Source organism: Ziziphus jujuba, chromosome 11 (assembly GCF_031755915.1).
Source record: "Ziziphus jujuba cultivar Dongzao chromosome 11, ASM3175591v1".
Taxonomy (NCBI): domain Eukaryota; kingdom Viridiplantae; phylum Streptophyta; class Magnoliopsida; order Rosales; family Rhamnaceae; genus Ziziphus; species Ziziphus jujuba.
Window position 1 is genome coordinate 13975938 of NC_083389.1, and position 27798 is coordinate 14003735.

The 27798-nt window shown below is 35.0% G+C and overlaps 5 protein-coding genes across 5 annotated transcripts; 2 read left to right on the top strand and 3 right to left on the bottom strand.

Moving 5' to 3' along the window:
* Positions 1-298: 298 nt before the first annotated feature.
* Positions 299-5204, top strand: LOC107432613 (uncharacterized). Its single transcript, XM_048465445.2, has 7 exons — positions 299-1388; positions 2310-2549; positions 3253-3342; positions 3850-3999; positions 4120-4244; positions 4504-4633; positions 4917-5204. The coding sequence occupies exons 1-7, from the start codon at positions 825-827 to the stop codon at positions 5040-5042; spliced, it is 1425 nt and encodes a 474-aa protein (XP_048321402.2). The 5' UTR covers positions 299-824; the 3' UTR covers positions 5043-5204.
* A 41-nt stretch (positions 5205-5245) lies between these two features.
* On the bottom strand, positions 5246-8378 carry LOC107432616 (seipin-3). Its single transcript, XM_025066846.3, has 2 exons — positions 6907-8378; positions 5246-6704 (listed from the first exon to the last, which is right to left on the bottom strand). Exons 1-2 carry the CDS (start codon positions 7585-7587, stop codon positions 6237-6239), a joined length of 1149 nt encoding a protein of 382 aa, XP_024922614.2. The 5' UTR covers positions 7588-8378; the 3' UTR covers positions 5246-6236.
* A 5208-nt stretch (positions 8379-13586) lies between these two features.
* On the top strand, positions 13587-14708 carry LOC107432612 (putative B3 domain-containing protein At5g35780). Its single transcript, XM_016043798.4, has one exon. The coding sequence runs from the start codon at positions 13635-13637 to the stop codon at positions 14706-14708; it is 1074 nt and encodes a 357-aa protein (XP_015899284.2). The 5' UTR covers positions 13587-13634.
* A 1407-nt stretch (positions 14709-16115) lies between these two features.
* LOC107432611 (uncharacterized) lies at positions 16116-16808 on the bottom strand. The gene has a single exon (XM_048465716.2). The coding sequence runs from the start codon at positions 16746-16748 to the stop codon at positions 16116-16118; it is 633 nt and encodes a 210-aa protein (XP_048321673.2). The 5' UTR covers positions 16749-16808.
* Positions 16809-21123: 4315 nt separating this feature from the next.
* On the bottom strand, positions 21124-21712 carry LOC125419522 (kunitz type trypsin inhibitor 111-like). Its single transcript, XM_060812897.1, has 2 exons — positions 21184-21712; positions 21124-21137 (listed from the first exon to the last, which is right to left on the bottom strand). Exons 1-2 carry the CDS (start codon positions 21710-21712, stop codon positions 21124-21126), a joined length of 543 nt encoding a protein of 180 aa, XP_060668880.1.
* Between the last annotated feature and the right edge of the window lie 6086 nt (positions 21713-27798).

Consider the following 27798-nt stretch of genomic DNA (forward strand, 5'->3'; position numbering starts at 1 on the left):
ATTTTTCAGATTATTTATTTAATTTTTGGAAATAAAATTTAATCTGATTTGTCAGTCAGGGCACTAAAGTCCCCCAACTGTGAGAAGCACTTTTCTCGTAAGAATATCTATATCCATTTTAGCCACAAGAGCGTTACGTGGCATCTAAATAATCGCGTGTGCGCATTACGCACCCCAGCGCACTGTATATGGCCGACAGAAAACGTGTGCGTAGGTTAAGAGTCATTTACGTTTTGAGTTTCACAGTTTGGGACTTCATACATTTCATTTTCTCTACCTGATTCCAAAATCGCAACTCTAATCCACATTTTTTTTGTTTTTGTTCTTTATTATATATATATATATATTTTTTTTGAGGTTATTAAAAACAGAATCTTTCTTCTTCCTTTTTTATGATAATTTTCTCCTGTAAAAAGAAATTAAAACGACAAAAATTCAATTTCAGATTCCTGAACTTATTAAAATCCCGAGCTTAAACCTCTTAGATTTTTTGCAGTGTTTTCGTTTTGGGAGTTTGAAACCCTAATCTCTCATTTCTTTCTATAATTTGAGCTCTATAAATTTCTGTTCCGAGAATATCAAAGCTGGAATCTTTTTCCTATTTTCATAGTCCGGAGGAGCTTGAAAATTTTAGTGCGAAAATCCCCATTTGAAGCTGCTTGTTTTGCGGTCAGTCTGTTTCTCTGAGTTTTAGTCAACACGCATAAGTTGAGCCTCCTTTGGGATTTGGGATTGAGAAAAAAACCCTACTTTGATTGGAAATATGAAGTATCTGTGAGTTTTCGGAGAAGAAGGTTAAACAAATTTGTGAAGATTCTTTACCAATGATGTCCGTAGAGAGGCCTTTCGAAGCATGGGAAGAGGTTCAACGGCACGGTCAGGACCTAGCAGATCGGCTTGCTCAGGGTTTTACGGGTTTGATTCAGTCTCATATGAATCCGCCATCTTTTCCCTGGCCCAATCCTCATAATACAAAGCTCTTCGATCTTGAATTCCCGACCCAGAGTTTCGGCAAGAGGGATATTGGGTTGCTGGCTGATAGCTCGGGAATTAATGGGGTTTCGGCGATTTTTGATATTGGTAATAGAATCGGGCAAGCTGGGGCGGATTTCGGGGCGTGCTTGAATGGGATGGTTCAGCAAATTTTTAGGAGAATACCGGTACCATTTCGGCAAGAGGAACATGTGATAGAAGTGCTTCAGATGGATATCAATAAGAACAGGCAGAGAGCTGATGCGGGTGTGATCGTCCATGAGGAACTGGGACCGTTGACGTTTCGTTTGAAGGATTTGGATTCTGTTGAGAATGAAACTGGCTCTGATGGATTGGTGGATGAAGAAATTGCTGGCTTTAATCTCATGGCGGCTGGCCATCTTGCTAGGCCCCAGGTAAATTTATTGACACAATTAGTACGTAACTTAAATGGCTTTATGTTTCACCTCTGCTTAAGGTGGTTGGGATCTGTAGATTAGTGCTTATCAAAAAGGATTTCTTAGTTTAACTTATTATTTATTAGTTGCACTAAGTATGAGGTAGAGATGCACACAAATTCAATTACTGTAGTGGGAGAAAGGAGCTAGGAAGTGCTTAGCGTGCCTCTTAATGACAAAGGGAAAACATAGGCAGTTTCAAAGTAGAATCTTTACTGAAGGGATGATATTCTGTAATGATTGTGATGCCGCTATATTAACTGCGTTCTTAATTAGGGAGAGGAATAGATGGTGTTTGGATTCACTTTTGGAGTTTCGAATCAGTGATTACCATTGTCATCTGTGCTGCATGGTGCAAATTACGAATAATTTTTGTCATGGCATTAGCTAGTAAGGTGTTGGTGAGAAAAGAATAAAATTGTGAATCTGAGGTATCATTCCAAAAATATGAGCATAGTTTATTGCAACTATTAGAGGTGGTTTCCTTTGAAGGGAATTATGAAAGTCTTTTGAGCATTTCATTGGCCATGAATTATTTGATTATTGGAGTTATACAGTAAAATTATTCTATCCATATCTTCAAAAAAAGTTCATTTTGGAAATCCTTAGTTGTTTCATTTACGTTTATATAATATTTAAAAAAAATAAAAAAAAAATAAAAAAGAAGAAGAAGAAAACATATATAATTGTCTCTTTACATCCATATGATATCTATTGTCATTGCCCCTTATACCATATGTTCTTTCCTCCTTCCCTTCTAGCTGTCATTGTTTTTGAGATTTATTTAGATAGCAGTCTGATTTGTAAATTTTCCAGATGTTGGAAAAATGGTTGCTGATTATTTGTTGGTTCACTTTTCTTTTTTGATTGCTGATGTAGGGGTTATTCAATATCACATCGACTTACGATAGTAGAACACGCGATGTAGAAAGTTCTATGGTTGCAAGGGGAGACCTATGGAGGGTCGAAGCATCGCACAGTAGTTCCACATCTGGGAATGATAATTCGTCTTTATTCCTTCTTCAGCTTGGCCCACTACTATTTGTTCGTGATGCTACACTTCTTCTGCCTGTGCATTTGTCAAAGCAACACTTGCTTTGGTATGGTTATGATAGGAAGGTATGATCAGCTTCAGATTTTTCATTTTGGACAGATACTAAATTAAGTGTTAGGGGTATTAAGTACATAGGTCTGATCAAATCGGGGCATTGTATTGACCACAGGATACTTGTTGCCATATGAGCTGTCCCAGGAGGGGTGATAAGCTTTGGTAGACTGATAGAAATTTGTTTCAAAATAATCAACTCTAGGATGGTGATTATGTATACGTTTCATGAGAATTAGTCTTAAAGAGTGTGTGTCTTATATTGGTTTAAATTAAATGTTATCTACATGCTGAGATACTGAACAGGCTTTCAAAATATATATGTTTTTTTTATTTTTATATTTTTCCCCTGTACTTCTTTGTTATGACTTTTATACTGTATCCATAAATGTCTTGAGAACATTATTAGAGATACAATTTTAAGCTACTTGTATAAAGCTTCCATTGACATCTTAGACATGATTTGAGAGTTGCTAATGCTCCATTTGTTGTGGGCAATGTATATACTGTGACATGTCCTCCTCTGGAATGTTCAATTTGGAAACATCTCAATAATTTGCAAGTTCTGATTTATTTTATTTATTTATTTATTTTTTGTAACTACTTTTACAAGCTAATTTGCTTTAGGGATTTCACAAATTGCATCTAGATTCTTCTTGATGATTTTTGCAATTCTTTTTTTCAATTTTCTTATATGCTTATTTGTTTGATTGTCAGAATGGCATGCATTCTCTTTGCCCAGCAGTGTGGTCCAAGCACAGAAGGTGGCTCTTAATGTCAATGCTATGTCTCAATCCCATGGCTTGTGTAAGTTGATTACTTATAAGAGAATATGAAACATTATGGCCAGTGCACGCACAAACACATCATTTTCATGTGTTTGCACATTTTTGCTTCTTAGCTTATGGGTATTCAAACCATGGGTGTGTTGATGCTACCTTTCAAAGAGAATAAATATATTGCTCGCCCATTTGCTATCCTGGATTGTTAGGGATTTAAATGGGGGTTGGGAGAATAGAAAATGAAAAATAAAAAAGGGGCTCTGACTGTATCCCCAAAAAAAAAAAAAAAAAATTAAATAAATAAACAAAAAATTCTATTCTTCCTAGTATCAGTGAGATAAGTGGAGGAATGGATGCTATTCATTTCTTCTGAGAATAAATTTTTGTCACCTTTGTCTTGTGAAGGTACACTGTTTTGAGGTGGAGTGGCATCTCATATTAAACTTGAATTTATTTGAGATTGAAGCATCAATTCCTTCCTTGTTCTTATTTTCTGTCTCTGACTCTCTCTCTCTCTCTCTCTGGGGCCCAGTCATTTGTTGATTTACAGTTTCCAAATGGGCAACTCACTTATGTATCTGGTGAGGGGCTAAGTACTAGTGCATTCCTACCCGTTGGCGGAGGCCTTCTACAAGTGCACGGACAATATCCAGGAGAAATGAGATTCAGCTTCTCTTGCAAGGTTTGGAAACAAATTATGTGCTTCCAAAAGTATTTAATATTAATTTGGAATGAAGTGATTCATGATATCAAATTGGTATTCTTATGAAAACTAAGAATTTCTAGTCCTATGTATTATCAGAATAAGTGGGGAACAAGGATAACACCAATGGTGCAATGGCCAGATAAATCTTTTTCATTAGGTCTTGCACAAGCCATGGCCTGGCAGAGATCTGGTCTCATGGTGAGGCCTACAGTCCAATGCAGGTAAGTTCCATGCTTTTCAGTGGCCTCTAAATTAATGAATCAATTTATATCAAGATACAAGACTAATTTGAAAAGTTAATCTATCATGCTTATGCATGAAGAATTATATCTTTGAACATTTCTATGGTTATTTTGGTCTTCATAGCTCACTGATAAATGTGCATTCCATTTATCTTGATCTTTTGGTTAATGCATTCATTTGCGTTTGTATTTTCCCTTCAACTCGCTATGTTTATTTATTCCTGTTTTAAATTGTCAGTTTATGCCCTACTTTTGGTGGAAGCAATCCAGGATTGCGGGCAGAACTTATTCATTCAGTGAAGGAGCAACTGAGTTTGATCTGCGGTTGTTCATTAGTGACACCTCCTTCTGCGTTTGCATCCATATCAGTAAGTTATTTCAGTAGCAGTTAAGACTTATATTTATAGTGGCCCAAGGATAGGTCTTTACTGTCAATTTCTATCACTGAAGCTGTAATTGATTCACTTTAACAGCTTTTAAAATATGAGCCGATTGCACCTTTTACAAATTCATTTGCTGCATTATCCTGCAATTTCAATGATATGAATTTCTGCTTGTACTTCTGATTTTTAGGTTTCCCTGGTGGTTTTTGTATGTCTAGGGTATCCTGGTATTCACCTTCTTGCTTTAATTTGTTTCATGTTAATTCAGATTGGCAGGTCCAAGTGGAATGGAAATGTTGGGAACTCAGGGATAGTGTTCAGAGTGGATGCTCCACTTACAAGTGTTGGTCGACCTTCCTTTTCAGTTCAGATAAATGGTGGTATTGAATTTTGATTGTTGGACCTTAAGCAATTGCTATACAAATGTATATAGTCTCGTTCTGTCATACAATACCACATGTGAATATATGAATGTTGTCTTCTGCTAATTTGACCCATCACCCCTGTTTTACCAGTATTGGTGGCCATTTTATTTTATTGTTTTTTTTCCTCCTAATTTTCTCTGATTTTGCACCTACAAATTTTTGCCTGTCTATGTTCATATGATGGATAGAAATAGATGTATGTAGTTGGATTTGGGTATCTCAATTTGGTTCTACTATGTTGTGCTATGTCATTATAATAAATTTAATGGTTAAGATGTATGCAAAAATCATGGTGTTATGTGAGAAAATTTTCTAATGCATTAAGATGGTTTTGATGTATTCTTTTTGAGGCTGCTTTTTATTTTTTCGCTTTATTTTTAAGGTAATAGTATTTAAACTTAAAAGTGTTGTAAATATCGTATTTTTATTATTTTTATGTTTAAAAATTAAAAAAGTATTGGTTTAAATAAAATCAAATGATCTAATAATAAAATTTATAGTCTATATATAATAATAATAACTTAAATGGAGATGTTAAGGAAAAAGAGATTAATTAATGTGCTATTATAATATTTTTTAGTTATTCTAAAAAATGTGTTTTTCAGTTATTTAAAAATTAATGTCTTTGAAAATTAGTTGATTTTGATTGTTATAAAGATTTTGAATTTATTTTTGTTCAAAAAAACAGATTAATTATGTGGCGGTATTTTATTTTTGTAATTATTTTGAATACTGTTTAATTGTTAAAAAGATTAAAGATATTTCTGGAGTTTCTTAAAATTGATTCAAGCGAAATCTAGTTTAATATAAACTGAATATTCTTAATCAGTAAGTGAATTCCAATACAAGATAATAAATGTTGTCAAATCAGTTAGCAACAACGTTGATTATTGTAGCATTCGGTATTCATACGAACTTAAAAGTTGTATAACCATTTGTCAAGGAGGATAGCTAAAAACAAAAGTTGCTAGTGCTAATAGATGAGAAATAAATTAATAGTTGATATACCGCTTAGATTTAGTTCTGCAATTATTTCATCGTTTCTCACTTTCATCATAATAATTTGTCCGTACACAAATTGCAAATGCCATTGTTATTAATAATGTGAATCTCCTTGGAGTTCAAATTATTGCTTCATATTTTTGCAATCAAGGGCCAGCAAATTATTGATCAGAACCCCTCAAAACTGTTTTCCTAACATGACAAGTTCTTCTTGGGACAATAATTGGCCTGAAAAAAGCTAGGATGATCACCAACTCTGTCAAGAATGATATCATGCTGCTCCATATAAAGAGTGTTCTCCTCCAGCACCAAATAAACCTTTTCAACTTTGGAAGCTCAGATTCAAGATCTAGATATGCAGCATAAATTTGAGGTATACCCTTGCCGGGTTCGTATTCTGCTCGTTGCTCCAGTATCACTCTCAAGCATGCTGTCGGTTCAAGTCCTTCGGTAAATTCTGTCATATGTATGTTTAGAATTTGGGATTCTGATTGAAAACCAGCAACAAGAGGAGCACTTTTAAGTAAAGTCTGTGCTAAGCGGATCGGTAAGCTCTTGAACCTCAACATGCATGGATGGCTTGAACTAGCTGTGACATTACCATTTGCAGACAGGAACTCAACTCTAACCTTCAAGCACGAACAATGAAACATTCATGGAGTCACATACACATAAAGCAGTAAAATGCCAAAAACAGAGAAAAAAACTGTCACATTCACAACATATCTTCAGCTGTAAAGGACAGATATATTTACATATATAATGCAATAAATGGATAAGCAATTGTCACATAAGTGTCCCTGATTTATGGATAGAACTCGAACAAAATACCTGGAAGACACCAAGATTTTGGTTGTGCTCGGATTCAGGCACGGTTAATGAAACAGTGAGCTGCAATTTGTGATTATAAGGAATAGTACGTGTGCTGCTGGGCTTCCCTGATTCTAAATTAACTTTAGAAAGCAGGCTCGAAGGATTTCCAACACCAGAAGACATGATTGGCACAAAAGCAACAGGGCTAGCTTTGCTGTAGTCGAAATTAAGGATCTCTCTTGTGTGAATTGGCTTCTCAACCAGCTTTCTCATCATAAATCCCCCCAGTATGAACCCTGATGCTAGCAATCCGACAAGCATGGAACAGACATAGATTGACTTGAAGAAAGCAAAACCAATCCTCACTGCTATCGATTTTTGTGCTTTGACACGCTTTGATACAGCTGAAGTAACAGAGGTTTCAGCGGCACCCCATATTCGTAACAGCTTTTTCATGAAATACCCTCTGATTCTTCTTAGTGTTTGTAGGGGAAATAGCAAGAACATTAAACAAACATATGATAGCCATATTGGAAATGTGAAAAAGCTGAAGAACAGACTCATCTGAAATCCTATAATTTTCATCAGTGACAGAGCGACGAAAGCTAGAAAATTTATAGGGAATAAATTAAAGTCCATTGATGAAAAATTTACCACTTCTGAAGGATTTCCGTAATTTTTGCTCGAATTAAGTTGCATACCCTTTCATTTTCTTGCAAAGAATTTCGAACCCTTTTAGTTTTTCCTTCAAAGACATTTCCTCCATGAACCCTGTTGGTGTCCATACTAGAATTTCCATCTTCAGTACCATTTTCATTGGAATCCAAGTGATATTCTTGCAGAGCAATACCATTTGAGACATGAAGGTGGTTTTTGAGTGTTCTTGGATCTTTCAACACCTTGTCAGCTCCATCCAAAACAAAATTTAGCACTGAAAATTTCAGCACATCAAGCAATCTTGGTGAGTTCTCATTGGAGTTTGGATCAAACTCCATAGATTCTTCATGGGGTTTTGAGACTTCCATGGGGGGGAATGAATTTGCAAAGAAAAAAATTGAGCTTTTTGCTTCTGGGTCAACAAGGAGTGGAACTTGATTAGTGAAAATATGAGAAAAGGTGGCCGGTTGGTCCTAGGAATAAACTGTCAAGAGGACCTATTTATAGGAGGGAAATGATGAGGTGGCACTGACAGTCATTTTCTTGGGATGCGAAGAAAAATATATTGAGCGGTTCAGACTAAATATTGGTGCAAAGCGACAGATGGACAAAGTTTTGGGAAATGGGGGTCAGCTAATTCTACGGTCGTGATTGGTTGTTCTGATGAATTGTTGGGGATGAGGGGTCAGGATAGGTTGCAGCATGACACACACTTCAACACTTGCATTCTGTTTAATTTGTTCAAGTCTCAAACTTATTTACAGTGATCTGTCTAATGACTATTGGCACACATATCCATGTACACATTTATATCCAGTACCTATATAATACATTTTTCCACGTATTAGCTAATACTTTTTTTTTTTTTTTGGTTGGTAAATCTAATTGTGTTAGCTAATCTTTTGTTAAAAAAAAGAAAAAAGAAAAAAAGAGAGAGGATAATGCCGTTACAAATCCCTAAACTATACCTTAATTTGTACTTAGATCCTCAACCATTTTTTTTTTTTTTTGACAATTTGGTCTCTCAATTTCCTATTTAGTTGCACGGTTAGTCTCTAACCAATTTTTTACACCAAAATCCATCATTAGTTGAGACTAAAATGTAGCATTGATAGTTTAGGAACTACACCTTAAGTTACTAAAAAAGAGCTTACGTAACACATTAAAAATGTTTTTTATTAATAATTATTTAAAATCTTAATAAATTAAATATATATATATACATTTTTTTTTTTATAGAAAATCGTTAAAATAGAACTTTATCTTTCAAAAAAGTTATACTAAAATTCAAATGTTGTTTAGTAAAATTTTATTTATTTATTTAGTTTTTTTACTTTCTTCATTTACTTATTGTAAAAGAAAAAATATTAACCTTTTTGAGATTATTAAAATTTTTAAATCGTATGTGCCAATAATTATAAAATAAAGTAAACAAAAAATATTTTTTAAAATATTTTAAAAAACAATTTTAAATTTGAAAAATATTTATAACTAAAAAAAAAAATCTAAAATTTATACTTTTTCATAAAAAAAAATTTCAAAATTGAATTGAGAATTAAATTTTTGAACTTTTTTAAGAGTGAAAAAAAAAGAATTAATATAAAATTTTAAAATGTTAGTAATTTTTTTCCCTGAATTATAAAAAAAATTCTTTATACAATAAGAAATGAAGGAAGTTAAAAGACACTTTAAAAAAGGACAGTTGATCTTAAGAATAAATTTTTTAAAAAATAATATATATATTTTAAAATTTTTATTTTTTTTAAAAAAATTCCAAACACAAAGTACTTGCTCAATTTTTCTTTTCATGATTTTTCATGCGAAAATATAATATTAATTTATTTTTAAAATAATTATTACTAAAATAAAATTTCTTTTTATTAAAAATATTGTTTAAAGTATTATTTAGGCTTTTTAATGTTTATTTATTGCATGTGTGGTCCTTGAATTATATTAAAGTTGCATTTTGATCCCTTCTATTCATGGAATTTTAGATGAAAACTTGGGCAGATGCTAACTTTGCAGCAAAATATGTACGAAGTTGAGGAACCAAATTGTTAAAAAAAGTTTTTTTCGAACCTAAGTACAAATCACAGTATAGTTTAGGTACTTTTGATGAAATTATCCAAAACAAAAAACTAACATTTTACATCCTAATGTGCGCAGAAAAAAACAAGGAAAAAAGTGAGTGAGTGAGATGTTCATTAGTAAGAGATATTTTCCTGTTTGATCAGGTATAGAATTTCATCTAAGAACAATTGAATTATGTTTTACTTATTTTCATACTTGTGATATAATATCACTTCATTAAAAAAATAAAATAAAATAATAATTTTTTTTTAATTTTTTGAATGAGGTGATATTATATTACTTGTTTGAGTATGAAATCCTACTATTGTTTGATTAGTTATGAAACCTCAATTAGAAAGAGATAGTTACTTTCTATATTCTTATTTGTTTAAGAGAGTTAAACCTAATAAAAAAATAAAAATAAAAATTGAGTAAATAGAGGGAGTGTGATGAAACGGAGTGCATACCCTAAGGGCCATTATTATATAAATTAGAGGGTTAAATCCAAAAAAAAAAAAAAAAAAAAAATTAAAAGGTTAAGAATATATATACAGTTGTGAGCGCGAGCGCATTGTGATTAACCCTAGCTATTTTCAAGTAATTGTTTCTTAAATCCCAAGTATGTCTTTATTATCCACCAGAACGGCTTCACTATTCGACTGGTACAAAAAGGAAAGAAAGAAGAGAAAGAATCAGGTTTTTCAATCTGCTTTTCCTGAAACTTAATTCTCTTTGCTTTTCTTTTCTTTGCCTCTCTGCTGTGCTCTTTATTTTCTCCGCAGAAACTTCTTTTATTAAAAGAAAAGAAAGAAGATGAGGCTCTTGAACAAAGAAGATTTCAAGGGCTTCAACTTCAAGACCAACCAGTCCGGTATTGATATGCTGGCCGACATCTGCAGCGTTGCTACGAAGGTTTTGCAGCAAGAGAAACGACGACGTCTTAAGGGGAAAGAGATAATACAACAGAAAGAGAATCAAATTGCTCATGGCCTCAAGCTCGGGATTCCTGAAACAACTACAACTGGTACAGTTACAACGGCGTCGCCGCAGCACCCGCCGCCGCCGCGGCGTAAAAGATCAAGAAACGACCAGAAGATGATCAAAAGTTCCAACAAAAGTACCAAACGGAAAAGAGCACCATCCAACTTCGTACGGCAGCCGGCGCCGTCTGATCCGGCCTCATACCGGGACCTTCCCGGAGAATTCAGAAGAGAAATCGACGCGATGGAGGGGACGAATATAAAATTGGTGATCCAGAAACAGTTGTATGAGTCCGATTTGAAAAGCAATAATAACAGGTTGTCAATCCCTTTTTCACAGATAGTTGATGTGGATTTCTTGAGGGAAGCGGAGAAAGACACACTTAGGAGACAAAAGGCCATAGAAGACGTTCCGTTATTGATCAGACAACCGGATGAACAGAGAATGGAGGTGATGAACATAAATCTGCGGCAATGGGATATGGCTAAGGAATCTGGGAAGACGAGCTCATGTTATGTTCTCAGAACTTCATGGAAAGATGTGGTGGAAAGGAATGGACTTGAAGAAGATGATGTGGTACAGGTTTGGTCGTTTAGGGTTACAGGAGATAGACTTCACTTGGCTCTTGTTGTGGTTACCAGGGCTAATCATCAATTGGGATCAATGCCTGCTCGTACTAGTAGTACCTCTAGTGGTGCCGCAAGTAGTGGAAGCAGTGGAAGCAGTGGAAGCAATGGAAGTCGTAGTAGTAGTGGAAGCAGTGGAAATAGCAATATTACTACCGAAGCAACTCCTCCCTGCAGCTTAGTTAAAGAGAGGAATTAGCTGAATTATATATTCTTCCACTTTAATTAAACTTACATCTAATTATATATGTAGATCATGTTTAGTTCTTGGATTTTGAATTTTTTTGTTTTTTGTTTTTTAAATCTCTCTTTTAAGTTTTGACAAATTGATTTAAGGAAAAGTATTTTAAATTGTTTGGTTATGACATTTGATTCGCTCTTAAGAATTTGGTTATGTTGCATATTGTGAGTAGTTTTTCTGGAAAAAATTAAGCATATTATGACTAGAACTTAATATAAATTTTGTAACAAAAGATGTGTGACTCAAGATAAGCAAAAAACTTGTACTTCTCAAATCAATAGGTTTCTACATCTTTTGGAAAGTAATTATTGAGAAAGTATTTTATGTAACATGTTACATCTTATTATTTGTGTAATTTTCAGTTATTACCAAAATGGAATCGTCTATAGATTTATGCAAACATCAAGTCAAAGCATGGGGATTCCATTAAAAAAAAACAATTATAAAAAAAATATTAAGTGTTCAATTATAAATGATTTATCATATCATAGGTAATGATTGCATTTAAAATTAAGTTTTTTCCTAATTATATTGGTGCTTTCTTATCCTTTTTCCAGTTGCCAAACAAAAGAATAGGAAAAATAACTAAATAATTTAAATTCTTTGAATAAATAGAGCTCACAGCAATTGGCATTTTTGTTTCTATAACAGATTCTCTAAAAAAAAAGTAGTAATTTTATTTCCTTACACCCCCCCCCCCACCAAAAAAAAAAAAAAAAAAAACAAAGTTAAGGAGGGGAAACTATATATAATATTATAGTTCAAATGGAATAGTTTTTTTTTTAATTTTATTTTATATAACAGTTAAGTAGTTTATTTATCTATTCGCAAACAATTAAGAAGTTGTTAAAATTATTATTTATCTAGCATATGATTAATACGGACATGGTACTCTTTAAATATGTATATACATATATATATATATATGTACGAACATAGTACTACTATATAAATAGCATATTACGAATGCTACTACTATATAAATAGCATATTACGAATGCTATCGGATTTAATAACTATACAATTGATTGCATTTTATCATAGTTACTTTGATCAAGTTATATATTGGATCTTTGAATTTAAAATATTTTATATTGATCTCTCAATTTATAAATTGCACCATATGTACTAGTGCAATCTGTAATTTTACAAGCATGGAGATAAAATTTCCATAGTCAAATTCCTGTGCTTCTTCAAGAACCTTCGCATAAGATTACAACTATAATTTATAGGCATAAATTTTTTGAGGTCAGCTCGTAATCCATTTGGGTTTCACTTGCTCAAACTTGATTTGCAAAAAATATGAATCAATCTTGAGTAAAAAATGAAACACAAATGATATATGAAGTCAATTAATCTTGAGCAGCTTGAATTTATATTTATATACTTATGTATAAATTATATTGTAATATTAGTTTGATAATAAAAATGGTTATAATATATAAATAATATTATAATTATTTAATTTTATGAAAAAATTAATAGAATAAATGGAATGTACTAATAATTGAATGATAAAATAATTAAGAAATTACATTTTCATAATTTTTAAACTTCTATATTAAAACTAGTTGTGTCGAGCTATTGAACTTTTTATAAATAAATTAAGCTAATTTTAAATAACAAATTTCAAAATTTTATAAGTTTCATTCGAACTTGATGACATGAACCGAGGAAAATAAGACAGAAATCGGGATCCATATATAAGTAAGAGTGTAAAGCCAAATAAAACAAAATAATAAAAAAAAAAAGGCTGAGTAAAAAGAAAATGCATATACCCTAAGCGCCATTAAAATAGAGAGCTAGATCCAAAATTGATGAGGAAAATTAAGAATAATAAGAGAGAGACAGCTGTGAGAGAAGTAGAGTGCCAACCCTACCAATTAGCAAAAGGATTACTAAAATCCCAATTATACATATGTCATTATTAATTACCGCAACGGCTTTACTCCACTCCGAATACAAAAAGGAAAGAATGAACAATTATTTGCTTTTGTGATCAGCGCTCTTTTATTTTCAATCTTTCTGTCGGTGCTCTTTTATTTTCTCTGCCCAAAAAAAAAAAAAAAAGAAAAAAGAAAAAAAAAAAGAACTTGAATTACTAGTTTTAATTCTTGTTTTGTTGGGGAATCGAAGTTAAAGAAAAGAAAAAAGAAAGAAGAAGGAAGAAGATGAGGCTGTTGAACAAAGAGGATTTCGAGGGCTTCGACTTCAAAATCGATCAATCCGGCATTGATATGCTGGCCGACATCTGCGGCGTTGCTTTGGAGGTTCTTGAGCAAGAGACACGACGACGTCTTAAGGGCAAAGAGATAGTACAACAACACCGATTATCACCACCACCGTCGTTGTTGAAGTCTTATCAGAAAGAGAATGAGACTAAGGCCGGTGATCAAATCGTTCACGGCCTCAAGCTCAAGATTCCTAAAGTACCCTCATCGAATAAAATATCAAGAACCCAAGAAGAAAACTATGATGATGATGATGATTGGGATATGATTCAAGCCAAGAATTCCAAGAAAAGATCAAGAAACCAAGAAGCAAAAGATGATGCTGATGATTGGGATATTACCAAAGTAAAAAATTCCGAGAAAAGTACGAAACGGAGAAAAAGACCTTCCAACTTCGTACGGCGGCCGGTGCAGGCGGCCGATCGGGCATCGTACCAGGAGCTTCCGGGGGAATTCATGAGAGAAATCGAAGCGATGCGAGGAAAGAATATAAAATTGGGAATTCAGAAGCAACTCACAGAGACGGATTTGAAAGCCCATCATAACAGGCTGTTAATCCCTGTGAGACAGATAATTGATGGGGATTTCTTGACGGACGCAGAGAAATCCATACTCAGCAGACACCAGGTTATCGAGGACATCCCGTTGTTGATGAAACAACCGAATGAAGAGAGAATGGAGGTGATGAACATCAACATGACGCAATGGGATATGGCCAAGCAATTTGGCAAGGCCAGCTCTTGTAATTATGTTCTCAGAACTTCTTGGCAGGATGTGGCACGAACGAATAGACTTCAAAAAGATGATGTGGTTCAGATTTGGTCGTTTAGGGTTCAAGAAGATACACTTCACTTGGCTCTTGTTGTGGTTCACAGGGCTAATCATCAACTGCGATTATCGGCTAATACTGGTAGCACTAGTACTGCTGGTAGTGCTGGAACTAATGAAAGCAGTACTGGAAACAATGGAAGTAGTAGTAGTAGTGGAAGCAGCGGAAATACCTACATTTGTTGAAGCAATTAAGGAATTAAATGACTGATTATTCTTCCACTTTAATTAAAATTATATAAATACACTATATATATGTAGATCATTTTTAATTTCTTGGATTTTTGACAGATTGATTTAAAAGTGTAATCAATTAACTTAGAGATCTATTGACTATTGAATGTTAGAGTTATTTTTAAGTGTATCTGTATTAATTTGGCTAATGTTGCATATATCATGATAAGTGGTTTTTTGTAGAAAGCATATGATGACTGATGAGTAGTTCAAGCAAAAAAAATATGATGACTGATGGGTAGTTTTTTTTATTTTTTTATTTTTGGAGTAATGAGTATTTAACGATATAGGCTTTTGTACAAAATCTGTGGGACCCGAGATAAGCATAAAGCCCCTATAACTGCTCAATCTAAGCGGTACATCCTTATAGGCTTTAGGCTGGCTGGACGTTTCTTACATCCTTTTGAAAACTAAAGCAACATGGTACTTTCCTAACATTTTTTATTAGTTGCCAAACAAAAGATCATGGGAAAAATAACTGATTGAAGAAATTTACTGGGAATATTCTTTGAATAAAAAAGTAGAGCTCACTTCAAATGGCAATTTTTTTTCAATAACAGATCCTCTAAAAACAATTCACAAAAAAAAAAAAAACCTTTAAAAAAAGTATTACTTTTTTTTCCACACCAAAAAAAAAAAAAAAGAATAAAGAAAAAAAAAGAAAAAAGAAACAGTCTGGGAAAAAAATTATATATATGACGTCATATTATTTTTGTCATTTTTAATTTTACATAAACGAGTACATACTATTAGTCTTTCCTACATATTTCAATTGTGGAAATTATAACAATTAGTATGTTAAATGATGTTATATATTTATCCGAACATGTATTGAAGGATACACTGTGATAGGTATGATATTTAAATTTAAATTTAACTTTCTATAATTATAACTTTAATTTAACTTCAATAAATGAAATATATTAAAAAAAAGAGATTATTTAAAAAAGAAAAAAGAAAAAGACATTTAATTTTGAATTATATATATTTCATATGAATCACCAAAATTTATGTTAATTATAATTTAATTCTTCAGGTTCCAAAAGTTACATTTAGCAGCTTTATAAAGGGAGTAGATGATATGAACCTCGAAAGTTTAGTGAATCAATAATAAAGGAAAAATAATAGCTTTTAAAAACTTAATAGAAAATTGATAATATATTTAAAAGAAAATGACCAATATGTATTTAAATCAAATTTTAAAAAGTGGATAAAATTAATTTTTTAATATTTATGATATGATTGACTAATATATATGTATAAAGGAAGAAGGTTTTCATTTACCCAAAAAAAAAAAAAAAAAAAAAAGGTTCTTATATAGTTTTTAAAACACATGCCCTTAATACCGATAAGCGTACCCTATACCCTCTCAAACACAAGAGGAAGCGCAAAACCCTCCACACCCAAGGCTACCAATCTCTTTCCCTTCTCAACCAAACATTCTAAACGCCCGCAATATCCAAACCTACAAATTGGACAAAATTCCAAGTTATAGATATTACCTCCCAACCGTTGATCTCTTACAATCACAAAGTAGTTGCTCCACTTTCCACCGTCTGATGATGATTCTCCCGCTGTTTCAATCAGACTCCTTCGGGTCAACGGGTCTTGCTGGCCCACCTTCCATATTGTGCATGTTCTTCTTGCAGTAGAGAATGCCACCTTCAAGTTCTTCCTCTCCCTCACCAAGTTTTCTCCATCAACCAAAGGATTAAATGTTACAGGGATTTCATTCAAACCCGAAACATTTCCCTGACCCACGTAGACAGGGCATGACCCGGATCCGTTTAGGTCTATCATCGTTAATGGGCCGCCAACGTGGGTGAGGAGAGCAGGCTTTATCAAATATTTTACACCGCGTTCAAGAGGCCGTCTGGACGTGTCGAGCACCGAAGAGTACTCGACAACGACATCGTCTTCTTCATCGTCTTGGGCTTTCGCTGCCATGGCTATGACAAGCCATATGATCAAGCTCGTGCTTAGCCTTCGCATCAACTTCTATTGTTTTGACCCCTATACAACAATTAAATTAATACTTAGTTAATCTAAGGAAACGCTTTGTGGTTTTTTTGACTTTTTGACTCTCTATCTCTGTACGTTTGCATGTTAATCTGCTTCTGCCACATGCATCGTCAACGAAGCACTTATATATACTACGTTGGGCATTGTCACGTGGGATGCACGTGGTGTTGAGATATGCCACTGGGGTTCCATATATATATATATATATATATATATATATGTATATATATGTAGGTGAATGGGATAGATGTCTGTTTGTTTTCTTCAACGTCATTTGGCGACACATATATATTATTATGTGCAATTATTTATTTATTTATTTATTGGTTGATATTACGTGCAAATGGAAGATGTGTTTCACTTGTTTTTTGCTTTTTATTATTATTGTTTATGTATATATAATCTCTCTAAATTAATCTTGAAAGAAAAGTGCTTATGATTTTCTTTTCTTAATTAGAGTGGACATCAGCAAATAAATAAACACTAAAATTGCCAATCAAATTAAAGCTGGAAATACCGACAATGGCCATATAGAATGGATCATTTACTTTGAAAAAGTAAGGTTGAAGCCTAATTGTTTATATCATAGCTCAGCAGCCTTTACTACATTACATAGATATGTATCATAATTTAGTGTATGATTTTAAGTGCACAAATTATTATGTATATTTGGTATGTATTATATAAAAATTAATTCTGACATATACTAATATATATAAATAAATAATTATTTCTATCAAAATATTCTAATAAAATTTTTGTCTAGATCTAAGCGAATTTAATATTAAAGTCACTGTATATTTTGAAATAATCATATATTAAATACAAAAATTTTCTCAAAATATCTTGATAATAGAATTTATATATATATATATATAGATGTGACATGCGAAATTAATAAAATAGTATGATAATAAATTTATATTGCTAAAATAGGGATGTAGATCTTCTATCTCATTTTTTATATTTTATTTCAATACCTATTTGATTAGTATAAAATTAAACCTCATTTAAAAAAAAAGTTTTATTTTATTTTATTTTAAATTGCACTAAATTTATTCTATTCCTTTGCTAAGTTGAACAAAGTGACCTTATATCAATAGTGCCCAAAAATGAAGACAATAAAAAGGGAATGTAAGGATATGATAAAAGGTAAGAGAAATAGATCATCTATGATATAAATATCATAATATTTTGTTTCTTTTACATATATATTAATTTCTTTTACATATATATTAATTTGGAGTTACAACTCCAAAAGGAGATGTACATAATATTTTAGCTGGGAAACAAGGAGATTTCTAGAGATCGATTCATTTCTTATATTTATAATTAGGAGATCTCTAGAGATAGATTTATTTCTTATTTATAATTATATATGTTTTCCACCAATAGAGAAAATACTATAATTATTTAGACTTAACTAATTAAGTAACTTAATCCTCTCAAACTCAACAGCTACAGGAGCACTGTAACACCCCGTCCCAAATCGCACCGGAATCCGTGCACGTTGACCGAGGTTGACCGTTGACCGTTGACCAAAGGGGGTCAAAAGTTGACTTTTGACTCGATGTGAATTTTGAGTTGACTAGGGTACCGTGGCGAAGTGCACGATGCCACGAGTTCGTAGACTGGTAGCACGTCGAAAACGGAACTACGGTTTGAAAGTTATGGACGAAACAAGTTGCGGTCCAAACTGTCCAAGGGGTGCCGGAGTTGACTTTTTGTTTATGGGGAATTGAGCTTTGACTCATGCATGGTTGTGAAGTGCTCGTCGATACGAGTTCACAGACTAGTGGCACGCTCAAAACGGACATCCGGTTAAAAAGTTATGGACGTTTGAAGTTTATCGGATACCGTATTATTTTAATGTTTTTGGGTCGGTGAACAGTGAAATGCCACGTGTCAGCTTTTGATTGGTCCACGTGGCATGAACAGTGTCATGCAGGGTTTTTATTTGTTAAAACACTCGGGGAAGAGAGAGAAAGAGAGAGAGGAGAGAGAGAGAGAGTCACCGGCCGCCGGTCATTTTCACGTTTTCCAGCCTAGTTACTGTACACGCGCCGGCCAGCCAGATTGCCCACCTCATTTCCGGCAAAACCTCCAAATTTCACGGCGAACGGCCGCCGGACGCACCCGGATCGGACGTCCGAAGTTTGGCGGTGATTTTTCCCCCTCCACCGCCGGCCACCGCGAATAGGCACTATTCCGGCCGATCTACAGTACGCGCGCCGTACACCCATCATCCTCTCCAACCGACGCGCCGGGATCGGAGCGTTTTCCGGCGAGGGGTCGGAAATCTTCAAACGGTGATTTCTTCGCCGTCCGACCTCCGTTTTGCTCACTGCCGGTCCCGTTGGATTGCTCTCCTCAAGATTTATTACTGTTCCGGTGAGTACCCGAAATTCCGGCCAGCTCCAGTCCGCTGTGTTCGACCTCCTGAATCCGAATCTGGCTTCCGTTTCCGCCAATTCGCGACGGTTTGGGAGAATTGCGGAGCCGAAACTCGAAAAGCTTTCCGGCGAGATTCCGACCCCGTCGGGTCCGATCACCGGGAAGTAAGACCGAATCTGTGATTAGCATCACTCGAGCTTCGATTCGGTATATAACTCGTAAATTCTAGATATCGTTTGTGTTTTGATCCCCCGGGTACCGGGTATTATTTACCCGAATAAAATATTAATTTATTTGACTGTCTGTGAATTTTGTTCTAGGAGCACCGGTGAGTCGTAGAATTGATCCCGTAGTGGATCATGGGTTAATTGCGTGCTCCAGGTGAGTGACCCACCTTCAAATTAATTTTGGGAAATTTAATTTGTGAATATAATATGTGTGTGATTTAAATATTTGGAATTTAAATTCTATGTGCCAAATATTTATTCAATTTATTATGGAATTATTTATGAATTTATTGGATTTAAGAAAATGTGCATTTTATAAAAGTATGCCATTGTGAAATTATTTTATGGATTTGAGGATTTTGAAATTGGTGTGGTTTTAATAGTAAAATGGGCACGATTTGATTTTCAAATATTTCAAGGAAAATATTTGGTTATGTTGGTGATTTCAATTTTTATAACATATGCCCCTGGAATATTATGAGATTTGATTATTATATTTCGAAAATTATTTATGCTATTGAGAAAATGTGGATATTTGAATTGGTGGATTTGGTAGTTGGTGGATTTGAAAATCATGGAATTTATGGTGTTGATTATAAAGAAATTACGGAGAATTTCCGGGTTCAAGCGGATGGATTATGCCCGCTATGCTTATGAAAAATGTGAAATTTGTTTTATAAATTAAATTTGTGGATTTTATGATTTTTGGATGCACCGTGCACGTACTGGTGTTCTGTTTATATGTGATATGGTTAGTGTGCACACGGTTGTGATTAGCGCGCAGGTGGGTGTGATTAACGCACAGGTGATGTGATTAGCGCGCAGGTGGGTGTGAGTAGCGCGCGGTTGATATTATAAGGTTGTCCTGTGGTTGCCATCGGATGAGGGTAGGCCACCCCCCTTGGCCGGGACACCTGGTTAGCAGCGGCGCAGTGGGACGCCACGCGACCGTATGCCGGTTTCTCTCTATAACCTCCTGTCTGGCGGTACCTTGGAACGCTGGGTACTGTTGGCGCCACTGGTATATAGTGGGTGCATCAAATGATTTTCAGAACTGTGTTTTAAAAATAAAATGTTTGGAAACTGTATTGGAATTAAAAATATAATTATTACTGTTCGGATATTTATTTGATGTCTTGGTTTTCGGGGAATATGAATAAAGGGTTTTGTGAAAATGTTTTAAAAGGGGAATCTTTCCAACTGAGAGAATTGTAAGGGTTTTGAGAGAAATTATTATTTCCAAATAATTATTATTTATACTTATTACTGTGATATTATATGGTATAGTAGTAGGGTCGCTCACTGAGATGATTAGCATCTCACACTCTTAAATTCCGTTCCTCTAGGTACCAGGTTGTCGGTGTTCATCCAGAGCGGACTTGATCTTCATCGTTGTTTTACTTCGTGAAGTACCCTGTTCTTCTTTATTGCAGTTGTACTATTTCTTTCACTCTTGTTGTATTTATCTTGCACTGGATTACTGTATTTTTGTTTTGAAGTGCTGAAATTTGTGGAACCAATTTGTAGTTTGTGGGAGGAATAAGGGGATATTTTTGAAGTGTGTTTTCAGTGCAGGTAAATTTGTGGTAAGTAAATCCCTTAGGGGAGGTGCTGCCGGATTTTTCGTTGGAAGGTTCGGTGGTATTTCCCTGGGATCAGGGCTGTCTAGGGTTCCGGAGGAGGAATTCTGGACGGGTCCTGACAAGCACCATCATTTCCCAAGCTCATGAATCTCTCCCTATTCTCAAGGATTAAAGCTTCAAAGTTTCCACATTCAAACTTACATGTGGGGCAGATCTCAGTAGGACAGTATCGAAGATTGTAAATATTTTTGCTTTCGCCAAACCTTTCACCCGATCCGTCTATCAGAAACAAGTTCCCAAACCTTCCACCATCTCCAGTTTCAATCAATCTCTTCTGAGTCTCCTCGTCTCTCTTTCCAACCTTCCATGTTGTTGAACCTTCACACTTTGTGGGCTTATAAAAGGTTGCCTTGAAGTTCTTCCTCTCCCTCACTAGTAGATCGTTCTCTTCCACTGGCTCAAAGGCTACGGGGAGTCTATTTGAGGAAGGCCGTCCCTCACGCACATAGTTCGGGCAGAGTGCAGATGATATGTTGTGCTCTACCAAAGTTGAAGGACCGCTGAATGTGTCCAGAAAAGCAGGTTTGATGTGGTATTCCAAGCCTCGCCGGAGAGGCTGTCTGGTTGTGTCGACCACCGGAGGACGAAGAGGAGGGATAATTTGTGCCGTGGTCACCATGGCCATGACAAGCCAGATAATGCTCGGCCTCATTCCGATCAACTTCATCATTTTGAGCGATAGATAATGTCTGAAGACAGAAGAGTTTGCTTGGTTTTTTAGTCTATAACACTCCATTGCCATGCAAAGGTAAATATATATAGGGTGTAACAGTTCAGTCCACCCGCATGCAATATTATCCATTTTGGGCCCAGCCCGCACGGTTTTGTCAAAATGCATCGCAATGGTTAGGGGGAATCCTCAGCTCGCACGGTTTTGTCAAAACGGGTCGCAATGGTTAGGGGAAATCCTCTTACAACCCCTACCTACCTATAACATCCCACATTGGTTGGAAAGGAGAACGAAGCATGGCTTATAAGCGTGTGGATACCTTTCCCTTCAAGAGGCCTTTTCCTGTGACCCACCGTTGTACTGGGGTCAGGAAGAGCAAAACCGTGCGGGCCGGGTCCAAAGCGGACAATATCTTGATGCGGGTGGTCTGGGCTGTTACAGTGGTATCAGAGCCGGACCCGGATAGGTGTGCTAGCGAGGACACTGGGCTCTAAGGAAGGTGGATTGTAACATCCCACATCGGTTGGAAAGGAGAACGAAGCATGGCTTATAAGCGTGTGGATACCTTTCCCTTCAAGAGGCCTTTTCCTATGACCCACCGTTGTACTGGGGTAGGGAAGAGCAAAACCGTGCGGGCGGGACCCAAAGCGGACAATATCTTGATGTGGGTGGTCTGGGCTGTTACATACCAGTCCCACTAGCACGGGTATTCTAGGCCTAATTACGATATTGTCCGCTTTGGAAGCTAGGTGGTGAGCCCAATCCTACCCCTCACGGTTTTATTTTCCCTCATGGGAACGAGTCCCAAGGGAAAGGTATCCACATACCCGCATGCGATATTGTCCGCTTTGGGCCCAGTCTGCACGGTTTTGTCAAAACGTGTCGCAATGGTTAGGGAGAATCCTCTTACAACCCCTATCTACCAGTCCCATTGGCACGGGCATTCCAAGCCCAATCACGATATTGTTCGCTTTAGAAGCTAGGTGGTGAACCCAATCCTACCCCTCACGGTTTTATTTTCCCTCATGGGAACGCGTCGCAAGGGAAATGTATCCACACTCTCTTTTAAGACATGCTTCGTTCCCCTTTCCAACCGATCTCATATAGGGAATGGCGTGGGAAAATCACATGTGATGCACGTGTTGTTGATATATATATATATATATATATATACACAAAATGATAAAATTTTAGATTGATGGACAAAATGGTTTTGGCTTAATTGGGAAAAATGTGTACCAATAGGTGGGTGTTTTTGGATTTAATTGGAGGTGGAGTACAATAGGAAGTATTGGACATATAGTGGGTAAAAATAAAATAGAATTTAGAAACTATATATATATGTACAACGTAAGAAACCAATCGACTAGGTAATCTCCACTTGCATATATAGTTTCTAAATTCTATCTTGCTCACCATCCAATACCAATTGTTCCGCCAAGTCTTCCTCCAATTAAACTCATAAAACACCAACGCGTGTTCCTACCTATTTTTTGCCCGATTAAACCAAAACTATTTTATTCTAATATTTAATCATCAAAAATCTTTTAATATATGGTATCAGAGTCATAACTAGATTCTTTTATAAATTGGGCATAGTTACTTCAATACAATGGTCGATAACATCTTCCCCTGAATTATTTCTGTTTCAATTTTTTATGAAAAAGACTATGATTTTTAATCTGTTAAAATGATCGTTTATTTCAAATATAAAATATTGTGGGATGTATCTATGCAGGCTACACTATTTCTGTTGACAGTATCACATTAAATACTGCTTAAATGAAGGAGCTAAAAAAGGATCAACAAAAAAAATTCTCAAACATTATTTAATCTGTAATCAAGCTATTGAACTGTTGTCCAACCTGTATTCCTTTACATAGCTTCCACTAGCGATCTCCTCCTTCATAACCAAACCAATCTATATCGAATCCCATTATATTAAACTAACAATATATTTACCCATTAACTCAATTGCCATTGTCTCCCACTTAGTCTTCCACTTATTAATTAAGCCAAAACTATTTTTTCCATTAATATCCAAGTACACGAAGTTCAATCATTGGTGTCAAAGCCTTGTTGTTTCATTAATTGGGTGTAGTTACTTCCAACACCATAGCCAATAACATTTTCCACTCAACTATTCCTATTTCAATCTTTCATGGAAAAAACTATGATTTTTGATTTGTTAAATGAACAATTATTTCAAGTCTCAAAAATTATAGGGTATTGTCAGTGTAGGCTACATTGCTCCCATTGACATTATCACATTAAATACTTCTAAAATAAAAGAGCTAAAAAAGAATCAATAAAAAGATTCTCAAATATTATTCGATCTACAGTCAAGCTTTTCCATTAGTGTCACGCCTGTTCTACTATACGAACCCACTATTCCTTTACTAATTAGTAAAGGAACGGGGCTATATTACCTTCCACTAGCTGATCTCCTCCTTCATAAGCAAAAGTGAAATAAAAAAAAAAAATATATATATATATATATTGATTTTTAGCAAAAACTAAAAAGATAAAAAGACACTGGTAAATAAAGTGATATATATTTATCCCACAGTGTAGTCATAAGTTATAACTTAATAAATAATTAAAAGCAAGATTACATATAAATATAAATACACAAATTAAAATTTTTTTTTTCTTTTAACCCTTTTGAGGAGTAAAACCGTAGTTTCATCAACAATGACTTTTAAGTTTGAATCCCTAAACCCTAATATCATATTTTTCTTTTCCTTTTTTTTTTGGAAGGTTCATTTTAAACCATGTATTTTTTTTTTTAGGAAATCCGCAGCCAGCGATTTGGCACTATTATTAGTATTATGACACTAGTGCCCTGACGGCTGAAGCTATGCATGAATCGAATGAAATTTGGTTAAGAATTTTCGAACTTGCTTTGTCCATTATTCATCAACCAAGTCCTATAAATACCATTACTTCCAATACAAATTTAACTCAAACAAAACCCAGCAACACAAAATGACATTAATAATCATCATGAGATCATTGCCAGGAAGCGTGAGCTTCGTTTGACTTTTCATGGCCGTCTCATCAGTTCAGGCTCGGACATACAACCAAACTGTTTCCGACACCAACGGACAGCCTCAAAGTATGAAATTCTTAGAAATAAGATCCTTTTCAAATTGCAGAATCAAAAGGAAATTAAAATGAAATCAGATAACAATTTTGTAACTATTAATTTGCATAAGTTAACAAGTTGTTATCGTATTAACTAGTAATGAATAATAATAATTATTCATTTGAAAAAAAAAAATCTTGTCGATAAATCATAAACATAAGTTGAGGACCTTATTGGGTTTGAGTTTAACTAATTTTGTGCATGGAAGGTAGTCATAACTTAATTTGTAAGTTAATAGGCCTTTTTGAGGACCCAATATTTCTAGCTATATAACGCTCATCGTCATTCAAACTTCAAAACTCTTAATTACGACCTTCTCACTCATGGGTATGCCTTTATATTACAAGAGTTAATTTATTTTCTCATGGGTATGCCTTTAGTCATGGTGTTGGAAGCAATTACGCCCAATTAACGAAATGAAAGAACCTGCCTTTGGTATCATTGAAAGTTTTTGGATGACTGAATATTACAATAAAATAGTTTTGGTTTCATGCGGCAAAATAGGTAGGAACACATGGGTGTTTTTGGACTTAATTGGAGGATGACTTGGTGGGAACAATTGGCATTCGATAGTCAGTGAGATAGGATTTAGAAGCTATATGTGCAAAGTGGAGATTACCTAGTAATTGATTGGTTTCTTACGTTGCACATACATATGGTTTAAATTCTATTTCATTTTTACCCACCATATGTCCAATCACCAAGTCTTTCTCCAATTAAATCCACAAACACCCACGTATTCCTACATATTTTTCTCAATTAAACCAAAACTATTTTGTCCATCAATCTAAAATTTTATAACTTGTATTGTGGAATGGTAACAGCTCAGCATAGCTTTAGCACAGCCTTGGTGCCAGATTATCACACCAGTTAGTTAAATGTCATGTGACCCACCACGTGCTTGTATTTTTAGTTATAAGTTTGTTGTTTCTGTTTTAGAGTACTAATATAAATACTTGATGTATTAGTTTCTTGTTAGTTAGTAAGTTTTACAAAAAAAGAACTCGTAAAGAACTCTCTGGAAGTTTTTCTCAGGAAGTTTTCGGCTTTTCTGATTTCTTTCTTTCTTGAATTTTCTCTTGCATTTTGTTTCTTTTTCTTGCTGTTTTTCTTCCTTTTCATGGTATCAGAGCCAAGCTTCATGGCTACTCAGAAATATGCGTTGGTTGTTGTTTCACCTTTCTCAAGCAATGTTATGAAACTTGAGGAAGATAATTTTGTTCTGTGGAGGTCACAAATTCTTCCTACTCTCAAAGGACATGATCTGGAAAAATTCATTCTAATCCGAAGAACAGCATCAGGAAAAGTTTCAGTTCTTGCAGACGATAGATCTGACAGTGTTGCTGATGTTGACGAAGAACTTGACTATTGGGTGAAACAGGATCAATTGCTATTAGGATGGATTCGAGCTACAATTTCACGGGAAGTTCTACGGCATCTGGTTGGGCTACAAACAACATTTGATGTTTGGCAGACTCTTGAATCTAGGTATGCATCTCACTCCAGATCTCAGATTTTACGTCTTCGAACACAGTTGCAATCCACCAAAAAAGGAGGTTTAGGCATTAATGAATATTGGCTCAAAATGAAGATAATTGCTGATGATCTTGAGGCTGCTGGTGAATTTGTGCATGAGACAGATTTTGCGTATTATATTCTTGGTGGTTTAGGACTTGAGTTTGATCCTGTCTCTGAAAATCTTAATTCTCGACTAGACTCAATCGGCTTGACAGAGGTTCGATCTCGGTTACTTGCGTATGAAAGCAAGTTGGAAGACTATAATTCTGCTCTTTCTATGAATCTTGGTCATTCTCATTCAGCAAATATGATAAGTTCAGTTTCTCATACTGATTTGAATTCTGTAAACTTGGTCCAACCTCCAACTCATGGGCATGTTGAGACCTCTGGACGTAATTTTCAGTTTTCTGGTTCCAATAGCAATGTTGGTCGTGGTTTCTCTCCACGAGCTCGGTTTGACAGAGGATTTGTTGGCAACTACAATTATCGAAATGAGAATTACAATACTCGAGGTCGAGGTTTCTTTGGTCGTGGCAGGGGTACTAATCGACCAATTTGTCAAGTCTGTAAAATGGTTGGACATACTGGTGATGTTTGTTATTATAGGTATGCTCAACCATTTCAGCAGAGTGTTCCACAGCCAAGCTTTACTGTTGGCAGTGCTAATCCTAGGACTTTCTTTGCTGGAGTTCCACACACTCTACCACACACTCTCCAATCTGGTTTTTCTAATAACTTTTTATATAATTACAATCTGAGATCGCCAGTTATGCCTGAATCAACTATTGGGATGGTTGCTCCAAATTTGCAGTCATATGGTTCCATGTCTGGTTTGTCTAATCCTTTTTCTTATGGTGTCTCAACACCACTTGGTAGTTCTAACAACATCTCTGGTCAAGTGCCACAACAGTCTACTGGTTTTTGTGTTCATAATGGTGTACCTCATTTCGGTGCACCTCTTTCTGCTTCAATTGGCATGAATTCTGCTGGTTATCCTTTCATGCCTTCAATTTCAGCTTCCATTGGATCAAATGTTGTTGGTCATGCTTCAGTGCCTCAAATGTCAGCTAATATGAGTAATTTGTCTCTTTCTCCACATTCTAGTGCTAATGTTGTGTCTGCAACAGTTGACCCAAGCCCTTCCTGGTTTTTAGACAGTGGAGCTACTAATCATGTAGCTGCAGATGGTGATAGCTTGCTTGAACATATTGAGTTTCAAGGCAACAACAAACTTACTGTTGGCAATGGGCAGAATGTGGATATTACTCATATTGGTAACTCATTCATACCTTCCATCTCTATGGTAGTAAGACTTAACAATGTTTTGGTTGTTCCTTGCATAGCAAAAAACCTGTTAAGTATTTCTCAATTAACTAGAGACAATGGATTAGTTGCTGAGTTTACTGATAGCCATTGTTTT

What these genes read in the sequence shown, in the direction of transcription:
- LOC107432611 (XM_048465716.2), bottom strand. Translation starts at nt 16,748, where the DNA reads ATGCGAAGGCTAAGCACGAGCTTGATCATATGGCTTGTCATAGCCATG.
- LOC107432612 (XM_016043798.4), top strand. Translation starts at nt 13,635, where the DNA reads ATGAGGCTGTTGAACAAAGAGGATTTCGAGGGCTTCGACTTCAAAATC.
- LOC125419522 (XM_060812897.1), bottom strand. Translation starts at nt 21,712, where the DNA reads ATGATGAAGTTGATCGGAATGAGGCCGAGCATTATCTGGCTTGTCATG.
- LOC107432613 (XM_048465445.2), top strand. Translation starts at nt 825, where the DNA reads ATGATGTCCGTAGAGAGGCCTTTCGAAGCATGGGAAGAGGTTCAACGG. An exon ending in GCCATCTTGCTAGGCCCCAG is followed by an intron (nt 1,389 to 2,309) that starts GTAAATTTATTG and finishes TTGCTGATGTAG; the next exon opens with GGGTTATTCAATATCACATC. An exon ending in GGTATGGTTATGATAGGAAG is followed by an intron (nt 2,550 to 3,252) that starts GTATGATCAGCT and finishes TTTGATTGTCAG; the next exon opens with AATGGCATGCATTCTCTTTG.
- LOC107432616 (XM_025066846.3), bottom strand. Translation starts at nt 7,587, where the DNA reads ATGCAACTTAATTCGAGCAAAAATTACGGAAATCCTTCAGAAGTGGTA. An exon ending in AAAATCTTGGTGTCTTCCAG is followed by an intron (nt 6,705 to 6,906) that starts GTATTTTGTTCG and finishes TCGTGCTTGAAG; the next exon opens with GTTAGAGTTGAGTTCCTGTC.